Raw genomic sequence first — 18,511 nt, forward strand, 5'->3', positions numbered from 1 at the left:
CACCCATGGGATTTCTTGATGCAATGAATGAATATGATGTGCAAAGGACTCTGCAGACTCCCTAAAATGCAACTAGATCCTCCACATTGAATGTGGAACTAATTCCCATATAAGGTGGTAGATCTACCACATACGCATTGGGACCGCTTCGTTTTATAATTTTGAATGGTGCACTACGCACGTGTAATTTCCGAACGGTTCCCTGAGGATACCGCTCTGGCCCGATGCAGACCATCACAGAGCCCCCTACATTGAATTCTTTAAATCGTTTATGTTGGTCCGCAAAAAATTTGTATTGTTCATTACTAGCATTAATCCTTCGCCTAATTTATTTTTTATTTTTTATTTTTATTTTTATTTTTTTTAACACACGCACACACACAACCCCACACACTCACACCGTAGTGGGATTTCACTACCCATGGATACTCGAACCCTTGACCGGGTGTTGAAACTCCTGGGATTTCACCACCCATGGGATTTCTTGATGCAATAAATGAATATGATGTGCGAAGGACTCTGTAGACTCTGATGGCCTATGGGACGGGGACATAGGGACAAAATTAATAGGCTTTCTAGGTTTATAACCAGTAACGACTTCAAAAGGACTTGGACCTATGGATCTATTGACAGAACTATTATATGCAAATTCGGCAATAGATAGTGCAGTGTCCCATGTCCTGCCCCACTAAACACTTGAGCAAATTTCCTAGGCTCCTATTGACCACCTCAGTTTGAGGGTGGTAGGCAGAAGAAAATTGGAGCCTAGTATTCATCATATGTCATAGTGTCTTCTAAAAATAACTCATGAACCGCACGTCACGGTCAGACACTATAGCTTTGAGTAACCCATGAAGCTTGACAACCTCACTAAAGAACAATTTAGCAACATAGGATGCGTCGGAGGTCTTCGAACAAGGGATGAAGTGGGCCATTTTAGAAAAATGGTCCATGACAACAAATATGGAATCGTGTTTTCAAATAGTCTTGGGGAGCCCAAGCACGAAGTCCATACTTATGTCCTGCCAAGAGGCGAATGGAACTAGCAAAGGTATGTATAGCCTCGTATTCTGCTTTTTCTGCTTTGCTAGTTGACAAGTATGACACTACCCTATAATTTTGGACACGTCTCGCTTAAGGCTTAGCCAATAGAATCTATCCTCCATTAGGGCAATGGTCTTGTCTCGACCAAAATGACCTGCAACCCCTCTTGAATGTAACTCCCAGACAAGAAAATCGTGGAGGGAGGTGCGAGGTATGCACAAACGGTCACTCCTAAATAAATATCTGTCTAATATCAAATACTCACTGCTAGCTCCTGACGGACTATCTAACAACAATGCGTACACAACTCCAAAATCTGGGCACTCAAAATAATCCTCTCTGACACACGAACCTCGTGACTTCGATACTCATGGAATTGAGTAACGCGACTCAATGACTCAACGCGTCAGCAGGCTTATTCTCTACACCGGCCTTGTGCTTAAGCACAAAAGTGTACTCTTGAAGGAACTGGACCCACTTGGCGTACCTTAGGTTTAATTTCTTCTAAGATTTCAGATATCTCAAGGCCTCGTGATTTGAGAACAAGACGAATTCTTGCGACAATAGATAATGACGCCAGTGGGGCAACAATTGTACTACTGCATAGAATTTTTTGCCATAGGTGGAGTATTTTTGCTTCGCCTCATTCAGTTTCTCACTGAAAAAGGCTATAGAATGCCCTTCCTGACTAAGTACTCCTATGCCAACTCCTGAGGCTTCATATGCGACCTCAAAAACTTTCGAAAAATCCGGAAGTCGCGTGACTAGAACCTCGGTCATCTTGGCCTTTATCTCCTTGAAGGCCTTCGAGGCTGTCTTCGTCCATTGAAACTCTCCTTTTTTTATGCAATCCGTAATGGGAGCCATAATGGAACTGAAGCCTCGAATAAACCGCCTATTGGCCAAACCGTGAAAGTTGCACACCTCGTGAATACTGCGCGGTTCAGGCCAATTGGTAATGGCCGTGACCTTCTCGGGATCCACTGACACACCCTCAGATGACACAACAAAACCTAAGAAGATAACACTGTTAGACATAAACGCACACTTCTTTAGGTTGGCGTACAATTTTTCGGCTCTAAGGATCCCACAAACCTGCCTCAAATGGTTGAGGTGTTGTTCCTTGGTCATGCTATAAATCAGGATATCATCAAAGTAGATGACCAGGAACTTCCCAATGAAGGGCCTCAACACCTAAGTCATCACACGCATAAAGGTACTCGGGGCATTCATCAGCCCAAAAGGCATGACTAGCCACTCGTATAGCCCATCATTCGTCTTGAAGGCCGTCTTCCACTCGTCGTCAGGGCGTATACAGATTTGGTGATAACCACTTTTGAGGTCAATTTTAGAGAAGATAGTAGCATTGACCATCATATCCAACATGTCATCAAGACGCAGTATGGGAAACCGATACTTGATTATGATTTTGTTAATAGTCGTACTATCAACACACATCCTCCATGTGTCATCCTTCTTAGGTGTAAGAAGGGCGGGCACGGCACACAGGCTCATGCTCTCTCGAATAAAACCCTTTTCTAGGAGCTCATTAACCTGCCTCTTCAACTCTACATGCTCCTTTGGGTTCATTCTGTAATGAGGGAGGTTTGGTAGAGTCGCCCCAAGGACTAAATCAATGGCGTGTTGTATATCCCTCATAGGGGGAAGCTCATCCGATAAATCATCTAGAAAGACATCACGAAACTCATCCACTACCGGAATGCCCTTAGTAGGTAACTCTACACTAGCCTCTGGTGCCCTCTCCCTAGCCACAGGGGCATACACCATCGAGTCTGACTCGGTCTCTTACTCAAAGTCTTTGGCATTTAGAATATGGAGAGACTTAGACTTGGACTTCGATTCCTTCAATTCCTTTAAGCCGCTCACACTACTCTTTATGGTAGACTCATTTCCAGTCGTGTTCTTGGGTGGGAGAGGATTTAGCTTCACTTCCTTGCCCTCAAACCAGAATGTACACACATTCAAACGACCAAATATGGTGACATCCCTGTCATAAGGCCTCCCCAAAATGACGTGGCCAACATCCATGGGAACAACATCACACCAGAATGTCTTTATATGATCCAAACTGAATAGGAACAAGACAACAGTGCGAGACTGGAATGGAAGTCTCATCAACCCAAGACACTTTATAAGGTTGAGGATGGGCTTCAACATGCAAGCCCAAACGGCTCACAGCGCCAGTTGAGGCCACATTGGCACAACTACCACTATCCACAATCATCTTGCAACTCTTATCACCACATTTTGTGTAGGTATAGAAGATCGTGTTGCGACGCCAATCGTCGGTATCCTTTGCTTATGCAAAGGCGTAATGAACAACTGCGAGTGTCGCAGTCTCTTGCGCTCCCTCTTCCTCAACACTTGGGCTCTCCACTAGCTCGTATTCTTCCTCCTCACCATCACTTTCTGGGGGCACTACTTTTACTTGCCCATCAATAAAGAACACCTTGGTGCCCTCTTTCGTGCCACACTGGTGGGCAAAGTGACCAAACCCTTGACATCTAAAACACCTAGTCGCATCGCCTCTACGCGATCTAGACCTAACAACTCATTTACCCTTATCATCCTTGGGCCTAGATTAAGAACTACTGGAAGGCTTGTATTGATATCCAGTGTCAAGCTTAGCCCCAGAAGGGTTGGCCTTACCGCCAGAATCACGGGACTCAAACCGCCTTCCCACAGGTACCTTGACGTATTGCTCGACCTCCAACACCACTTGATACATCTGCTCAAGGGTGTATATGTCTTTGGTGAGCAACTGTCTCCTAATGTCAGAATGGAGACCCGTCTTAAATCAAGCAAAAGTGAGCACGGGATCCTCTTCGACCTCACACCGGGTCAAGTACTCTTCAAACTTCTCAATGTATTCAACCACACTCATGGAACCCTGTCGAAGAGACTGCCAATCTTCAAACAGCCTCAACTGACATGAGAAAGGGAGGCACTTCAACTGACATGAGAAAGGGAGGCACTTCTCCTTTAGAATTTCTTTCATTTCTCCTCAATGGACTATTGGGGGCTCCCTCAACGTTTCTTTCTTTCGCTCCACAGTAGCCCAAAACCTCTTTGCTTAGCCCACAAACTTCATCTTAGCAAATCGGACTCGACAAGCATCCGACATATCGTACCACTTAAAATAGTGGTTCATATCCGCCAACCAATCTAAAAAAGCTTTAGGGTCCAAATGGCCATTAAACGTAGAGGCCTCTACCCTAATTCCCTTGAGGAGTTGCGTATCTGGGTCATAATAATCACGATGCCCTTCGCAGGGTGGGTGCACTGGTGCACGCTCATGACCATTTCCTTGGCTACTCCCATTCCCTTGTCTATCCTCCTGACCACCTACCTGAGATTGGGCATCTTCCCCAATGGCGGGGTTTGCCCAAGTGGAGGTCTCAACTTGATGGATGCGTGCATCTAATTGGTCCAAGCGAGTATTAACCTGTTGCGAAGATGTCTTGATGCTTGCATCCATGGCGTCCAACTTTTGGATAATTTTCCAAAGAGACTCGGTAAGCTGCTCAGTGCTCATGATGAAGTGCAAACCAAAGCCGCGTCCAGTACATGTGGGCATGCACTACACAACTCAAGGGGTCCTAAGATGCAACTATATGCGCCTAGACTCCACTATATGCACCCTATTGACATTAGATGAACCTATAGGACGCTATATGAAAGAAATTATGCAACTCTACAAAAATCCAGCAATATAGTTGTCAAAATAAATGGACAACAGAAAATTCAGCAATGTGAATTGCTAAGTTTCTAATAATAGAAATTTCAGCAGCCTATATCATGAATTATGGATCTCTAAACAGCCCTAAATGAATGGGTGTAGTGCATATATATATATATATATATATATATATATTTGAACTAACCCCTAATCATGCAATGTATTCCCCTATGACAAACCAAGCTCTGATACCAAACTTTGATACAGGACATGAAATTAACCATGGAGTGCAAGAAATCAAGTTTGTGATTATACCAATATTAAACAGTTACAAAATTCCATATCCTACATACTATCAAACATTCAAGGGGAATCTATAGGGGTCCAAGCCTACACAGCCATTAGGGTTGGATCAAATAAAATTATAAGCCAAACAAGCCCAAAGGAGTGTCAAAATCACCCATTCTTGCATAGGATTGTTCCTGGCTCAAGAGATTCACTAAGTTTCAATTTGGAGGAAAATCTAGGGTTTGAAAATTGGGGAAATTTGAGATTTGGGACCCTTTTGGGTTACGGATTTCGGATTATGAGGTTTTCTAGATGACGGTTAGAGATCGATCAAGGTATTCAAGGGTATAGGGACTAATTTAGCAATTTCCAAATTTAACAATTCCATTGTACCATATGTTGATCATGTTTAGGAGTGAATATTAGGGGTAGATCTAAGGGGGTTTAGGTAGGGGATTAATGGAGGAATCCTATGGGGAGGTTTTAAGCTAAAAAAAGGAAAGAAACAGAGGAGAAAAGAGGACCTGGGATGGGCCATGCACGCTGGACAGCAGGTTAGCCTAGATGCACGTGTGTGATTGGACGTCTGTACATGTGTGGTGCCCACAAAATCGAGAAAGGACTCCTAAGCTAGGATCGGCCAGGGGTGGGTTGTTTCCATACCAAAAATCACTTCGATCCGGCACATGGTTTATGCATAGTACTCTGCCGAAGTTTTAGCCCCGTAAATGAGCCAGAATCTGAAAACCTTCTTGTGCACCGCTGTAGGAGAGGATTTTGATGCGAAAATTGGTAAATCTGATGGTGGATAGGGTGTTGAGGATGATGGGTGAGAAACAAGAGAAGATGGTGATGATTTGGAGCAGGTGTGGCTTCGCACCACGGTAGTTAACCCTTCGAAGAAGGGAGGGCTTCACGACCAATTTGATCCTTCAACTCAATGTGAGAGAGAGAAAGAAACGCTTGATTTTTTTTATTCCTAATATCATGAGTCCATACATGGGATTTCTTTATTTATAAGAAAACCCTAAATCCAAAAAGACAAAACTACCCTTGCGCCATGTGCGCGCACTAATACCAAAACTACAATAAATAAAATAACTAATCTAAGCAATCAAAGCCGTTCATGATGTTTCTAATAATAAAAATAATCGAAACTCAAAAGCCTAAATCATCTAAAGTAGTTGGCCAAGATCATGAGATCCGATAGTAGGATCTATGTGATGATCGGGTCCACTCCAATGCTCCATAATGTAGCCCCCTAATTATGGGGTCCTCCAAAGATGTTGTCATCGATCCAAATCGAAAGTGGTGCCCGCCTCCTCCTCGAATACGTGCATAGAGGGGGCGTGTGCATGATGTCCCCATCATTTATGGATGTGGTTCTGTCTACGTCTTCCATTAGGAAAATGTTCCAAGTTTCAATAATGTATTGCACCCTTGGGATACATAAATCTCATAGAAGATCGGGAAATATTGCATGTATTGCAGAATTTATCGCAATATGATGGAAACACAGGAAAATTTAGGAAAATGGTGACATTTTTCAATGTAACTTCAAGATGTGTTAAAAGACACAATATCAAACTCTTAGAACAAAAAACATTACAAAAAGAATTGCATAACAGTTTTCCATTGTTTACATGACAACATAGGTATTGTCAACTACAAGTGATGCAATTATTTCCAAAATGAGCTCATACCATAAATCAAGTGTCATATAATGCAAGCAATTTTTTAAAATTATCATATAATGCAAGCAATAAAACACAAACATTACAACCAAAAACCAAAACGAACAAACCATACAACTTGGTCCCAGATTCACATGGCATTACATGTCTGTAGTGTTTTATGAAATACAGGATTTAGCTTCAAGTACAAACATCTCATTTCCCATGTCGAGAGGAGGTAAATGTAATTGCTAACAACCTTGTTAAAGAGGGGATCGAAATTAATTTCCAGCGATCTTCTACTTTATTCAACTAGAAACAAAAGGAAGAAAACCCTCCTATAGAATGAAGGGTTGAACCTTGTATGTGGCATGGTCGAAGGAAATGTTGCAGACATCGTGGTAAATATCGAAAATATCGGAGATATTTTGATATATTGCCCAATATCAACAATATATCATCGGTATGTTGTAAAGTGTAGGAAGAACCGTATTGCACATGTCAGACCCGAGATTTCGATCGATATCATTAATACATAGAACACTGTCATCAGCAATCCTGTGGAAGAAAGTAGTATTGCAATCCCCTTCATTTACCCCACACTGCTCTTGACTTGTCTCTAGGCAACCTCCTCCCTTTTAAAGAACAAGTGATCCTAGATTTTAATACATTCCATTTCCTCCCTTTCTTCATTGATATTGTCGGTCTCTTCCATCCTGCCAGATATCCCAATAGTTGTAAGAAGATATTCCTTTTTTATGTTGCCTTCCCCAAACATCTCTTTGCTCCAATCTGTCAACCTAAGCTTCACAAAATGAAGTTCTTTCATGAATTTATGCCCAGCCCACCCTTCGACATTACATTCATTCCACCATGCGGCCAAAAGATTTTTTTTTTTTTTTTTTTTTAAAAAGGAGCCCTCTTGCTCTGACCAACAATTTTGAAAATGAAAAGGGGAAGGACCAACCAAATAACTGAAAAGTGCAAACAAATCGGGATGTGATCGGAGGCAGACCTAGGAAGGACATATTCAACCACCCCAAAAAAAGTGTGAATCCTCATCTAAGGGTAATCAAGAATTTGTCCAAGCGACAGAAAACTGTCTGATCATTGTTAATCCACGTATGCCTAACCCCTATAGAGAGGAAGATCAACAAGATTATTTTGGGCGATCGAATTGGCAAACCTCCCCATGGGTGTAGTTATCTTCATACCAGTACCACTCAACTTATTTAATCCAAATCAAATGGCGTTAAAGTCCCCCAACCCCAAATACACAAAGGAATATTCCACCACCCATAAGACATTGATAAGTCTGTACATAAATCTCCCTTCTTGCAGCATCATTTGGCTCGCATACTGCAAATGAAGTCCATAAGAAACCATCCTCTACTAAGCAGCACCATAGGGATAGAGAGAACTCCCTACACCAAGTATCATCAATTGCAATTGTATCACTATTCTATATGACAATAATACCCCTTGCCATTCCCCTAGCTGGAATATAAGAAAACTGCTTATTGTCCAGTCCCCATAAATTGTCACTTGCCCGTTCAACACAAATTCCCCTAGCTGGAAAAAAAAAAAAAAAATCATTCTTTCGTGCACGTAATGTGCAGCCCACATTTTTTCTTTTTGAAGATATGAGTGGTTCACCTGATGATACGACCTACCACATTTTTTTTCAAAGGCATATACACAGTGGAACTGATGCAGATTGTATCTAAGATTTTGATACAAGGGAAAGAGATGGGGAAAAAACTTCTGGGAGTCTACCACCGAGGCAAGGACTTGAACCCAAAACTTCTGGTATCTTAACATTTGAAATGGCTACATCAGACTCCCTGATTTGGGGAAAAAAACTCATTGAGTTCCAAACCTTCATTGGTAGATCACAGGATCCTCCTCTATTTTGCTCCTTCGCAGGTTTCAGTAGGAATTGATGATGGAGGCCAAAGTGCCTTATCTGCATCACTTTCAATAGATGGCAGTGCAGATCATACCATTTCGTCTCCTCCATTATTTTTCACATTTCAGGGGTCAGCTACCGCTTCTTTTAAGGGCATATTTGTCAGCCTTATAATCTGGATCATTGATCCTAGTGTGTTTACTTGCTTCAATTGACTCTTAGACTCCACAGCATCTTCCACCTGATTATGATTCCTCAATCTATGCACTCTAGTCACTAGTGGGACATTTCAATTTAACGATCTCCTGGGATTTCGCTAATATAATTACTGAACTTTCCATCACCCTTCCCATCAATCCTGTCGTCGATCCTTTGCATTTATAATCAGGTATCACAATATTTCCAAGCAAGTCTCCTTTTGAATCTTCAAATTCGACCAATTGAGAGTCAACATGACCTTTTTTTACATTGACAATCACTGATGTTTGGAGCTTTTCATTTTATTCTCTCTCTTTTTTTTTTTTTTTGGAGCATGATTTTCAGTATTTGCAATGTCTCCATCTTCATCATGGAGGACGAGTAAGGACAATCATGATGCAGACATAAATCCTTTCTAGAAATAATCATCTCGACGACATCTCATCAATGAAAAATGGGTGGTTGCCAACTAAAGTAGAATCAATACTGGCATATTTAGATCATATCCAACCACTGGATCTACGTATGGATACCTTCAAATCAACTAGAGGTAACTATTTCCCTAAGATTTCGAAAGGAACTGCATTGATACCACTTCATGTAGATGGATCTATGATTTTGATACCAGAAAAGGGAAGGGGAGAAGAAGAAACAATCTCAAGTCAACCTATTTTCAATGAAAAGAATAATGTATTTTCTTCATTTTTTTTGTATCAATAGTTCTTTTAATGAAAGCATTGTCATCTTTCAAAAAAAAAAAAAACCTAATATTACTTATTTAAACAGACCATTTAGTTGAACATTTAGCAATTTCAGGCATTAAGTACAACCCAACTTAAACACTGAGCAAGCCCTAAACAAACCCTCATTACCCGATGTTTATCAAAAAAAAAAAACTAAAAGATAACTAATAACATCTAAAACGTGGGTCCAACCTTCATGCAGGAGTGATCCGACTGTGGGTCCAATCTTTACATGATCTTATCATTCAATTGTGGCCTGCATCAAGAGCCTAAATGATGCAAAGGTAAGACGTGCAGCACATTTGAGACATTGGCATGTAACAACATTTAGGTGGCTATGGAGATGTGGACCTGTCGAATAAGAAAGCCTCTAATACACACACACACACACACACACACACACACACACACAAAATGGTGCAAAGGTAAGGTGTGCAGCAGATTTGAGACATTGGCATGTGACAACATGTAGGTCCCCCGCCCCCCCTGCATGCGCACACAAATTTCTAGGTATCATAGTCAGTTTCATGCTCCTGGGAGTTCTGCCTCATCAAATTCAGAGTTGGGACACCATAAACGTTTACTGGAAGTACTAGAACAGTATCAACAAGGAATAGCTCTAGATGAATATGTTAAAAGAAGAAAGACTAACGTGAATTTAGAAATGGTTTATGAAGATAAACATCGTAAAGAAATGCCTGTTTTTATTCTTGATTAAAAGCTCAATAGATTAAAACTATAGTCAATTCTCTGGAAAATGTATCAAACTGAGCAAATCGAAATCACTAACAATTTCTTTCTTCTGCAAAGAATATGTATTTTTTTTTTCCTTTGCATCACTAAACACTATCGCTATCATTTATACATTAAAAAGATTTTATTTTTTAAAAAAAAAAAAAAAAACATACAAGCGCGCATGCGCACACTACGATTGGTAATCCATTGATGATAGTACCCCATGATACCTAGATATGATCCACATACGGCGCTATATCTCTTTTATCTTAATATTAATGTAATGCATGAAGATTTGAGAACGATCAGTTACCTCCTTTGAATTTCTAGGTATCACAGTCAGTTTCATGCTCCTGGGAGTTCCACCTCATCAAATTCAGTGTAGGGACCGCATAAATGTTTACGAAAAGCACTAGAACAGTATCAATAAGGAATAGCTCTAGAAGATTATATTAAAAGTTGAAAGACTAATGTGAATTAGAAATGGTTTATGAAGGCAGAATTGAAAAATCCAAGAGAAATGCCTCATTTTTCTCTTGATTAAAAGATCAACAGATTCAACCTACAGTGATTTTTCTGGAAAATGTATCAAACTGAGCAAATCAAAATCACAAACAATTTCTTCTCAGGAAATATATAGATAGATAGATAGATAGATATGATACATACATACATACATACATACATACATACATACATACATATATATATATATATATATATATATATATATATACACACACACACACTTCAAAAATTTTCAAAGAGATGATCTCAAAGTACCATTCGCAATGCTGGAAAATTTTTTTATCACTAGCTGCTATCATTTCTTCATTAAAGGGGGAAAAAAAAAGTATCACTATCATTTGCTCCGACTTGTTAGTACAGCTGGTAGAGATAGTGTAGTGTGTGTGACTTATCCAGGGTTTGATATCTGGTCACACACACACACACACACACACACACACACACACACACACACACACACACACACACACTCGCACTCACACCACAAGGGATGCTGGAACCCATGACCTCGTGTTGAAACTCCAAAGAGCCTACCACTGAGGCACAGCAACAGGTGCAGTTTGATATCTGGTTGTCTTACCTAGTAAAACCTTACATAACTTCAAATTTTTTTCAAAGACATGATCTCAAATTACCATTCACAATGCTGGAATTTTTTCATCACTAAACACTATTGCTATCATTTCTTCATTTTTTTTATTTTATTTTATTTTTTTTAAAAAAAAAAAAGTGTCACTATCATTTTCTCCAGGGTTTGATATCTGGTTGTCTTACCTAGTAAACCATACTAGTGTACCAAGAGGGGAGGGGAGGGCATCGACCAAAAACAAAAAGAATGCATGACAAACCCATTCACTAAATCCAAATAGAAAACAGAGAGAGAGAGAGAGAGAGAGAGAGAGAGAGAGAGAGAGCAACATAAATGGGAAACAAGCACTAAAATCACAAGAAAATGGACAAAGTTGTAGCACTGATATAAGTATGCTTCTGGCATATTCCTGGGTGATGGGGGAACAAACCTTGAACATAATGATAGAGCAAGTGCATACAACAGTTGAAAATGAGACACCATAGGAGGATAATTAATTGAAGCCCTACGAATTGCAGCTTCTTTGGCAACTCTCAGCCATTCAGGAGTTGCAATATTTGCCGCCTCGCCACAATTAAATCCTATTATGCACAAAACAAAAAGGGAAGGAAATTAGCACTCCAACTCATAAATGACAAATTTCACATTTATTGTGGCAAGCCAGAAGCAAGTTCTCTGGGTATATAACAAATTAAAAGAAAGGTTGTTGCCCATTAGGGATTATCGGAAAAGGATGTATAACGGATTACTAGTACTAAGTGATAGAAGTGGCAAGAACAATGGAAGTAATCACTTGCTGAATGAATCTTAACTGATCCATAAATGAAGCCCAAAGGCATTCTGTAGCTGCCAAAAGAGAACGTGACAAGATTAAAAATCACGGGAGACATACAAATCAGATTTTCGCCTTTGGACTGGTGGCTACATGCTAACGTGGCAAATGTGCAAAATCCAAGCTACTCATCATGTGGGAAACACCATTAACATGTCTGCCTCAAAAATAACGCCGGTCAACTTATCTGTTGGACCAAACAAGTATACTGAAAATGGACAAGTGGTCTTTTCTTAGCCATCCGTTTCTTCTGTACATGCAGCCCAAATGACGATTGGAACACCCCGATTTTGGGCCAGGGCATCAACAAGTTGGAATCCCCCTGATACGACTTCACATATGTGCTACATTTGAACTTGTGAGCCACATGTTCCATGGGAAATCCAAGTACACAATTACGGCTCATTGCAATTGCTAACTGAAAATCATCATCATTATAGCCTTATCCAAGCTAATTGGGATCGGCTTTATAAATCCTATTCGGGCCATAGTTGCATGAAGCATGAGGCAAAGCAGCAACAAATTCAGGTGCAATGAAAGAGCTGGAAAGCGTCCTTGTCCAAATGTGAGCAATAACAAAAAGCCAGGGAGTGGGAGCCACACCTAGTTAGAAGGATCCTGGAACTAAGGTTTAGCCAACCATATTCAAAACATTAATTTTGAAGATTGACAGGAAAAAAATCCAATGACCAGTTGCCGACTTAACATCAACTCAACTTTACCCGGGTTGGGGACTGGCTCTTTAATGCACACTGAACCAATCCAGCAACTGGCTTCAACGAGGCATGCTGCCAACTGAAAAATTCCAATCAGAGAACAGAAGAAGAAAGTGTAGTAGAAATTCTATGAGTTTACAGATAAATACATCAGCCTTCCAGTGACCTTTCAGTATAACCAGTTGAATACTGTTTTGGTAATACAGAGTAGTTTGCTTGCATGGAAAACACATGTTTGTATGTCTTGAATGGTGAAGATCATTTTGACACTACATAAAGGACATCATCATCAGAACCTTGTGTTGATGTGTGCAAAATACACAACCACACACAAAAGGCAGCTATAACAGCATGTGCATAATGCCATCTCAGTTGGTTGACACGGCAACAGCCATGCATGCAGGGCCATCTCTGTTGGGCAATTGGCTCACAGTGCGCAAGCCAGAAATGAGCATTTGAAGCCCATTTTAAATGGAAGGAAGCAAGTACCTTTCTAGCTGCACCCACAGCAGCTGCAACGTGCTAGCCTTCAGGAGGATGAAGTTAATTCGCCTTTTACGGAAACGAAAGAGAACCAAAGGCCCTTCTCACTGCTGCACCAACAGCAGCTAGCACATGTCCACTTCTGATGCAAGGAGGCAGTTGCCTCTAGACACAATGAGGATTTCCCTCTTTGTTGCATACTGCAGCACGCACCACATGGAAGAGACGAGGTGGCCTCTGTCACAGAAATGCAAGCAACCTTTCCAAAAGGCTGAACTTATCCAATAGCACTTCTGAGCCACAGCAAGTGCCATGTGATCCTATCCAAAGCATATCTCGCTAATCAGAGCCCTGCAGCAGGCCTGTTGCATTTTACCATGTGGACAGAAGCCACTGTATTTGATGATCGGAAAGGGGAAATGTTTCGCTATACAAAGGGTCTGTCCCAAACTGCCAATAGCTCACAGCCGCTGCCACATGTTCAGGACTGCGCAAGTCTTAGAAAGAGTAATTCCTGTAAAGGCCTGATATCCTTCTAAAACCTCAAGAAAAATGATACATAGGGATGCTTTCCCTTTCCTTTGGTACACATGTGCCTGTTTCTTTATTAAGGCAGTGCAAACTTTCACAATTCAAAAGATCATCAACAGGATTGTAGACACCCCAAGTATGGATGAGGCTGTCCATTTATCCCAGCCGATCCCCAATATAGGTTCATGTTGTTGACTTGGAATTTTACAGGAATTAAGCATAAAGCCCCATCTTAAAACCCAAAATTCACCTGAACTTGATGCAGGACAACTAACCACTTGCTCTAAAAGCTTGAACTGATAGAGCGTGGCGAATTAATCCCTTTATCTCATAGCCCAGGTCAGGCCCTCAGCCGAGCCCCCCTCATGGGCCCCACTTCACACGGGTATTGCCTTACATGGGCCACCCACCCCCAGTGTGCCCCCGCTTCACATAGGCCACCCCACTCAAGCACAGTGTGAAAATGCCCCTGCGTTAGAACTTCCCCTAAAACTTCAGTAACTGACATGAGGGAGACTAAGAAGTGTAGGACTCGTCCCAACCCAGGTATGGTGGCCACCTTAATTTTTTTGGCATTTCATTTCAGCCATCCCCAAGAAGAGGGTCATGTTCTTGACTTGGAATTTTGCACGAATTAAGCTTAGACCCCTAACCTAAACCAAATTTTCATTTGAACCTTTCCCAAAACTTCAGCTACTGACTTGGGGTAGACTGATTGGGTTAGGACCCAGCCCAACCCAGGTCTGGGCCCACAACCTTATTTTCTTGGAGTCCCCTCTGGGATGCAAAGATTTCTGAAATCTGGAGAGATGCTTTTTGGATACTCCCTGTGACATTTAACAAAAAAAAAAAATCCCCCAATGCAGGGAGTATCCCAGTCCCTGAACTGTCCCCTTTGAGCTTCAATTGCTTTCATCTGCCCAATTTTCAAGACTTCCTAGTACATTATACAGCCCATCAAATCAACTTTCCAATGAGCCCAAAATCAGCCTGATCCAACTTCTGAGCACCAGCAAGTCATCGAATTCAAAAGGTGCACAGAAACCAGCAGGATTAAATATTCAGAAAGTTGACCCAACTTGCAAAATCCATGTGTTTCTAACTCCTCCATTGAATTTCCACATCCAACCAGAGTCATTAGATAGCCCATTGAATTAGCTTTCCGACATGTACAAAATCGCCCAAAACTAATGCCCAAGCATGGAAATCTAATTAAAAACAAAAACAGGGTGCACAGGCTGAAAATCAGGCAGTCCTGATGCAAGGGAGATAATTCAAAATTACATTTACATCCTTGCACGGAAATCCAAAACCCATAATTAATTTTAGTTGACCTTTTTTTACCTAAGTTTGATCAAAATACCCTAGCACAACAAATTAGGCCCAAATCAACCATATTTTTCTACCAGACAACACCCCCTAACAATGCTTGGATTGTGAATTTCCACTCCTACCATCATGGAGCATTGTGGTTTAGACACTTGGCAAACTCCATCCATTCAAGCCCAAACCCTTCCAAAATATCCTTAAGCCTTCCTCCCATGTTAATTGCCTCTTCCAACACCTCAATTTTCCCTCCTACCATCAAACCAACATCGTAGATGTTGAGCTACCCAAGGTATTATGGGTATCAGCTGGCTAAATGGCAAGGCCCTGTAGCAGCCGATTATTTATTTATATATTTCTTTGGGTGGGGTATCTCAAAATGTATTGGTAAAATTGTATAAAATAAGAGGATCCAAAGTATGTATTCTTTTGTTCCGACATGTATTTGATGGTGTAACGGGCCATGCATTGGTAAGAATGCTATCTTTCGAGAGTGTCCGCTTGACCTATCAAAAGACGACCAACTAACCCTAATCAAACAAAAATCAAGCAAGATTTGGTGGATTAAGTCCCATACATAAAATAGAATTAAAAATGACAGAAGTGAAAAAAAAAAAAAAAAAAAATTTGAGGGTTTACCCCTTCTTCCAATTATTTCCCAAAATGGTCGCTTACTTGCTTCACTTGAATTCATCAAATCCCACTCAAATTTTATATTGATCCTCAAAACAGGTCCAGATCTAGTTTTAAATTAGTTTCTAAGCTTCCTTCATGGTTCAAATAAATACAGAAGAGGAAAACGAGGGAAACATTTTTTTTTTTAAAAAGGCTCCATAGTAGGTCCTTCATGGTTGTAGCAGTTGTATCGGTCCCATAACTATGGCAATACAGCCCATATTTTTCATAATGGACTGGTTCATGCCTCTGTCACGTAATGGGGGTAATCTTTCCCTTTTTGCAATTGCCGATACTATAGTAATGTAACTGTTTTTTAATACCATGAAGATACCATCTAAAAGCTCTATAAATAAATCAACTCCAAGCTAAAAATCCCTGGAAATTCAAGAAGAACTCAGAAAAATAGAAATCTAGATGATATTGATCTAGAATTGAAAAGTTTCAGAACCTCTTAATCCTAGAGGCTGAGTGCACTCTACCCTTTTGGATTAGTGACACACAACGACGCTTATCTTAAGGAAAAAGAGCTCTTGATCTTCTTCTCCACCCCAATTCCACTTCTCTTGTTCTCCTTCCCCACCCCAATTCCAAGCTCAACTCAAGAAGGATATTGGCAATTCAAGATGAACATTGCAAGACTAGACCCTCTGCCAAAGAAGATGAAATATATTGAGGACAAAGCTTTAGATGGAGAATCCATTTACATCCCATAAGCACTTCATCATCTAAAATAGTCAAGAGAACATAGTTCTAGAATTGGAGAGTTTCAGCACTCTTAATCCTAAAGACTAAGGAATATGCTCTACCCTTTTGGGTAGTGAGCACAGCCTTTAGCAAAGAGAGAGTTCTTTTGTTCTCCTTTCGATAAGTATATCAACAATTCAAGATGAACATACAAGACACACTCCATCATCTTGGTTCCAACTTCCATCCATCCAATAATCCATGAGTTTACCCTCAGTTGAGGCACTAAAAATTTTTATCTGGGACATAAGTTGCACAACCACGTAATAAGAAGAAGTTGCACAGCTGCGAGGAAGCAAGACCATGAAGGTGCAATCTTAATAAGAGTTGAAGTCATCAGCGCAATTTGATTAAGTTGTGTAGAGTTTAGGTGTTGCACGTGTGATTAACTATAAATACTCATTTGGCCCTCTCATTTGGATACTTTTTGGAGAATTCAGAGAGCCTTCTGGAGATCCTATCCGAAGAAGAGAAAGGTATCAAGGAGGATCCACACAACAACTCCTCGCCGGGAGTTGTGCACTAGCCATAGTCAGTGCATCCCAAGAGTTAAAGAAATCGGAGCAGATTCGAAGCAGAAACAAACTTCCAGATAAGTTGCATGCCCATGCAACTTGTCAACCTTGCGCGACCGCACAACTACTCTATAGTGAAAGAGAATGGATTAAAGCCCGGTGCACTTGCATATTTAAGATGGTTCTCGTAAGACCCGTCTCCTAGCCCGTACCGTTCCGTAAACTCCCGCAATCCTTCCCGTCGAATTCCGGCAACCCGCGACCTATAATCGACGTTTGCGCGCGACCCTAAGTCGAATCCCGTATATTTGAATCAGCTTAATCCGAGACTTATATCATTGCGACCGCACCGTCGCCGCGGTTCCAACACCGCGTCTTGCATACTGATCCGATACCCAGACCAGGAGATGTGGGCCCGCGTTCAGTTCGAGGAAAACACCGCGCATTTGCAATCCCAAGAGAATCTCTACATCATTCCCATCAATCAATCAATCAATCACCTCATGTCAAGTACAAGAGCAACCCCAAAGTCAACTCTCTCCCTCTCTCTCTTACACACCCATACATGTCAAGTTCACCTATCAACTCACATCCATCACCTCTCCCTTACAACCACCATTTCTCTCTCTCTTTCTCAACACAAATTCCAAGCAAAAGAGAGGTGCACGTCCAAGCTCCATGAGAGAGCTTTGTGTGGCCCACTTTCTATCTCCCACCTCCACCATCCAACTTTCATCTCAATTGTTGAAATTATTCCTATGAAGCTGTAGCATGCATTGGCGGAAGAAGGAAGAAGAGATCAGAGGTGGGTGTTTCTATAGGCCTAGATTTCATTTTCTATGATGGGCCAAGTGAGGCCTACCGATTGATGGTATGGATCTCACTTTGGACCCTAGGTGTGGCCGATGGCCCACCTTGATTTTCATGATCATTCCATGATGGGTCCATTCTCCATAGACCCCATCATGATGTTTATTTTCCTTGCATGAATAGGGTCATCTAGACCTTGCATTTTAGTGGGAGAAAGGATCTTCATCGTTGATTTTGATCGGTGGGCCCACATGTAATGGGACCCACTTGATGTATGTTGTGATGTATGGAAGGGAGGGCCCATAGTGCCGGGGTCCCTCCATCACTCGGTCTTTCTCTCTTTCTCTCTCTCCCTCTCTTTCATTTTTGTTGGGAGTGATGATGTGGTCGTGTGGCCCACCCGGACGTACCCCACTTGATGTATGTCTTATCCACCCCATCCACCCATTTGGTGGCCCACCCAAGCAGG

At 41.3% G+C, this 18,511-nt stretch overlaps 1 protein-coding gene across 1 annotated transcript in view; it reads right to left on the reverse strand.

Moving 5' to 3' along the window:
• LOC131239908 (lysine-specific demethylase REF6) overlaps positions 1-18,511 on the reverse strand; it is an 89,124-nt gene that overhangs the window by 36,175 nt on the left and 34,438 nt on the right. The window contains exon 4 of the mRNA XM_058237838.1: positions 11,838-11,988. Within this exon, the coding sequence (XP_058093821.1) occupies positions 11,838-11,988 (151 nt within the window). The remainder of the gene's footprint in view (positions 1-11,837; positions 11,989-18,511) is intronic.

Source organism: Magnolia sinica, chromosome 3, assembly GCF_029962835.1.
Source record: "Magnolia sinica isolate HGM2019 chromosome 3, MsV1, whole genome shotgun sequence".
NCBI classification, from domain to species: Eukaryota; Viridiplantae; Streptophyta; class Magnoliopsida; order Magnoliales; family Magnoliaceae; genus Magnolia; species Magnolia sinica.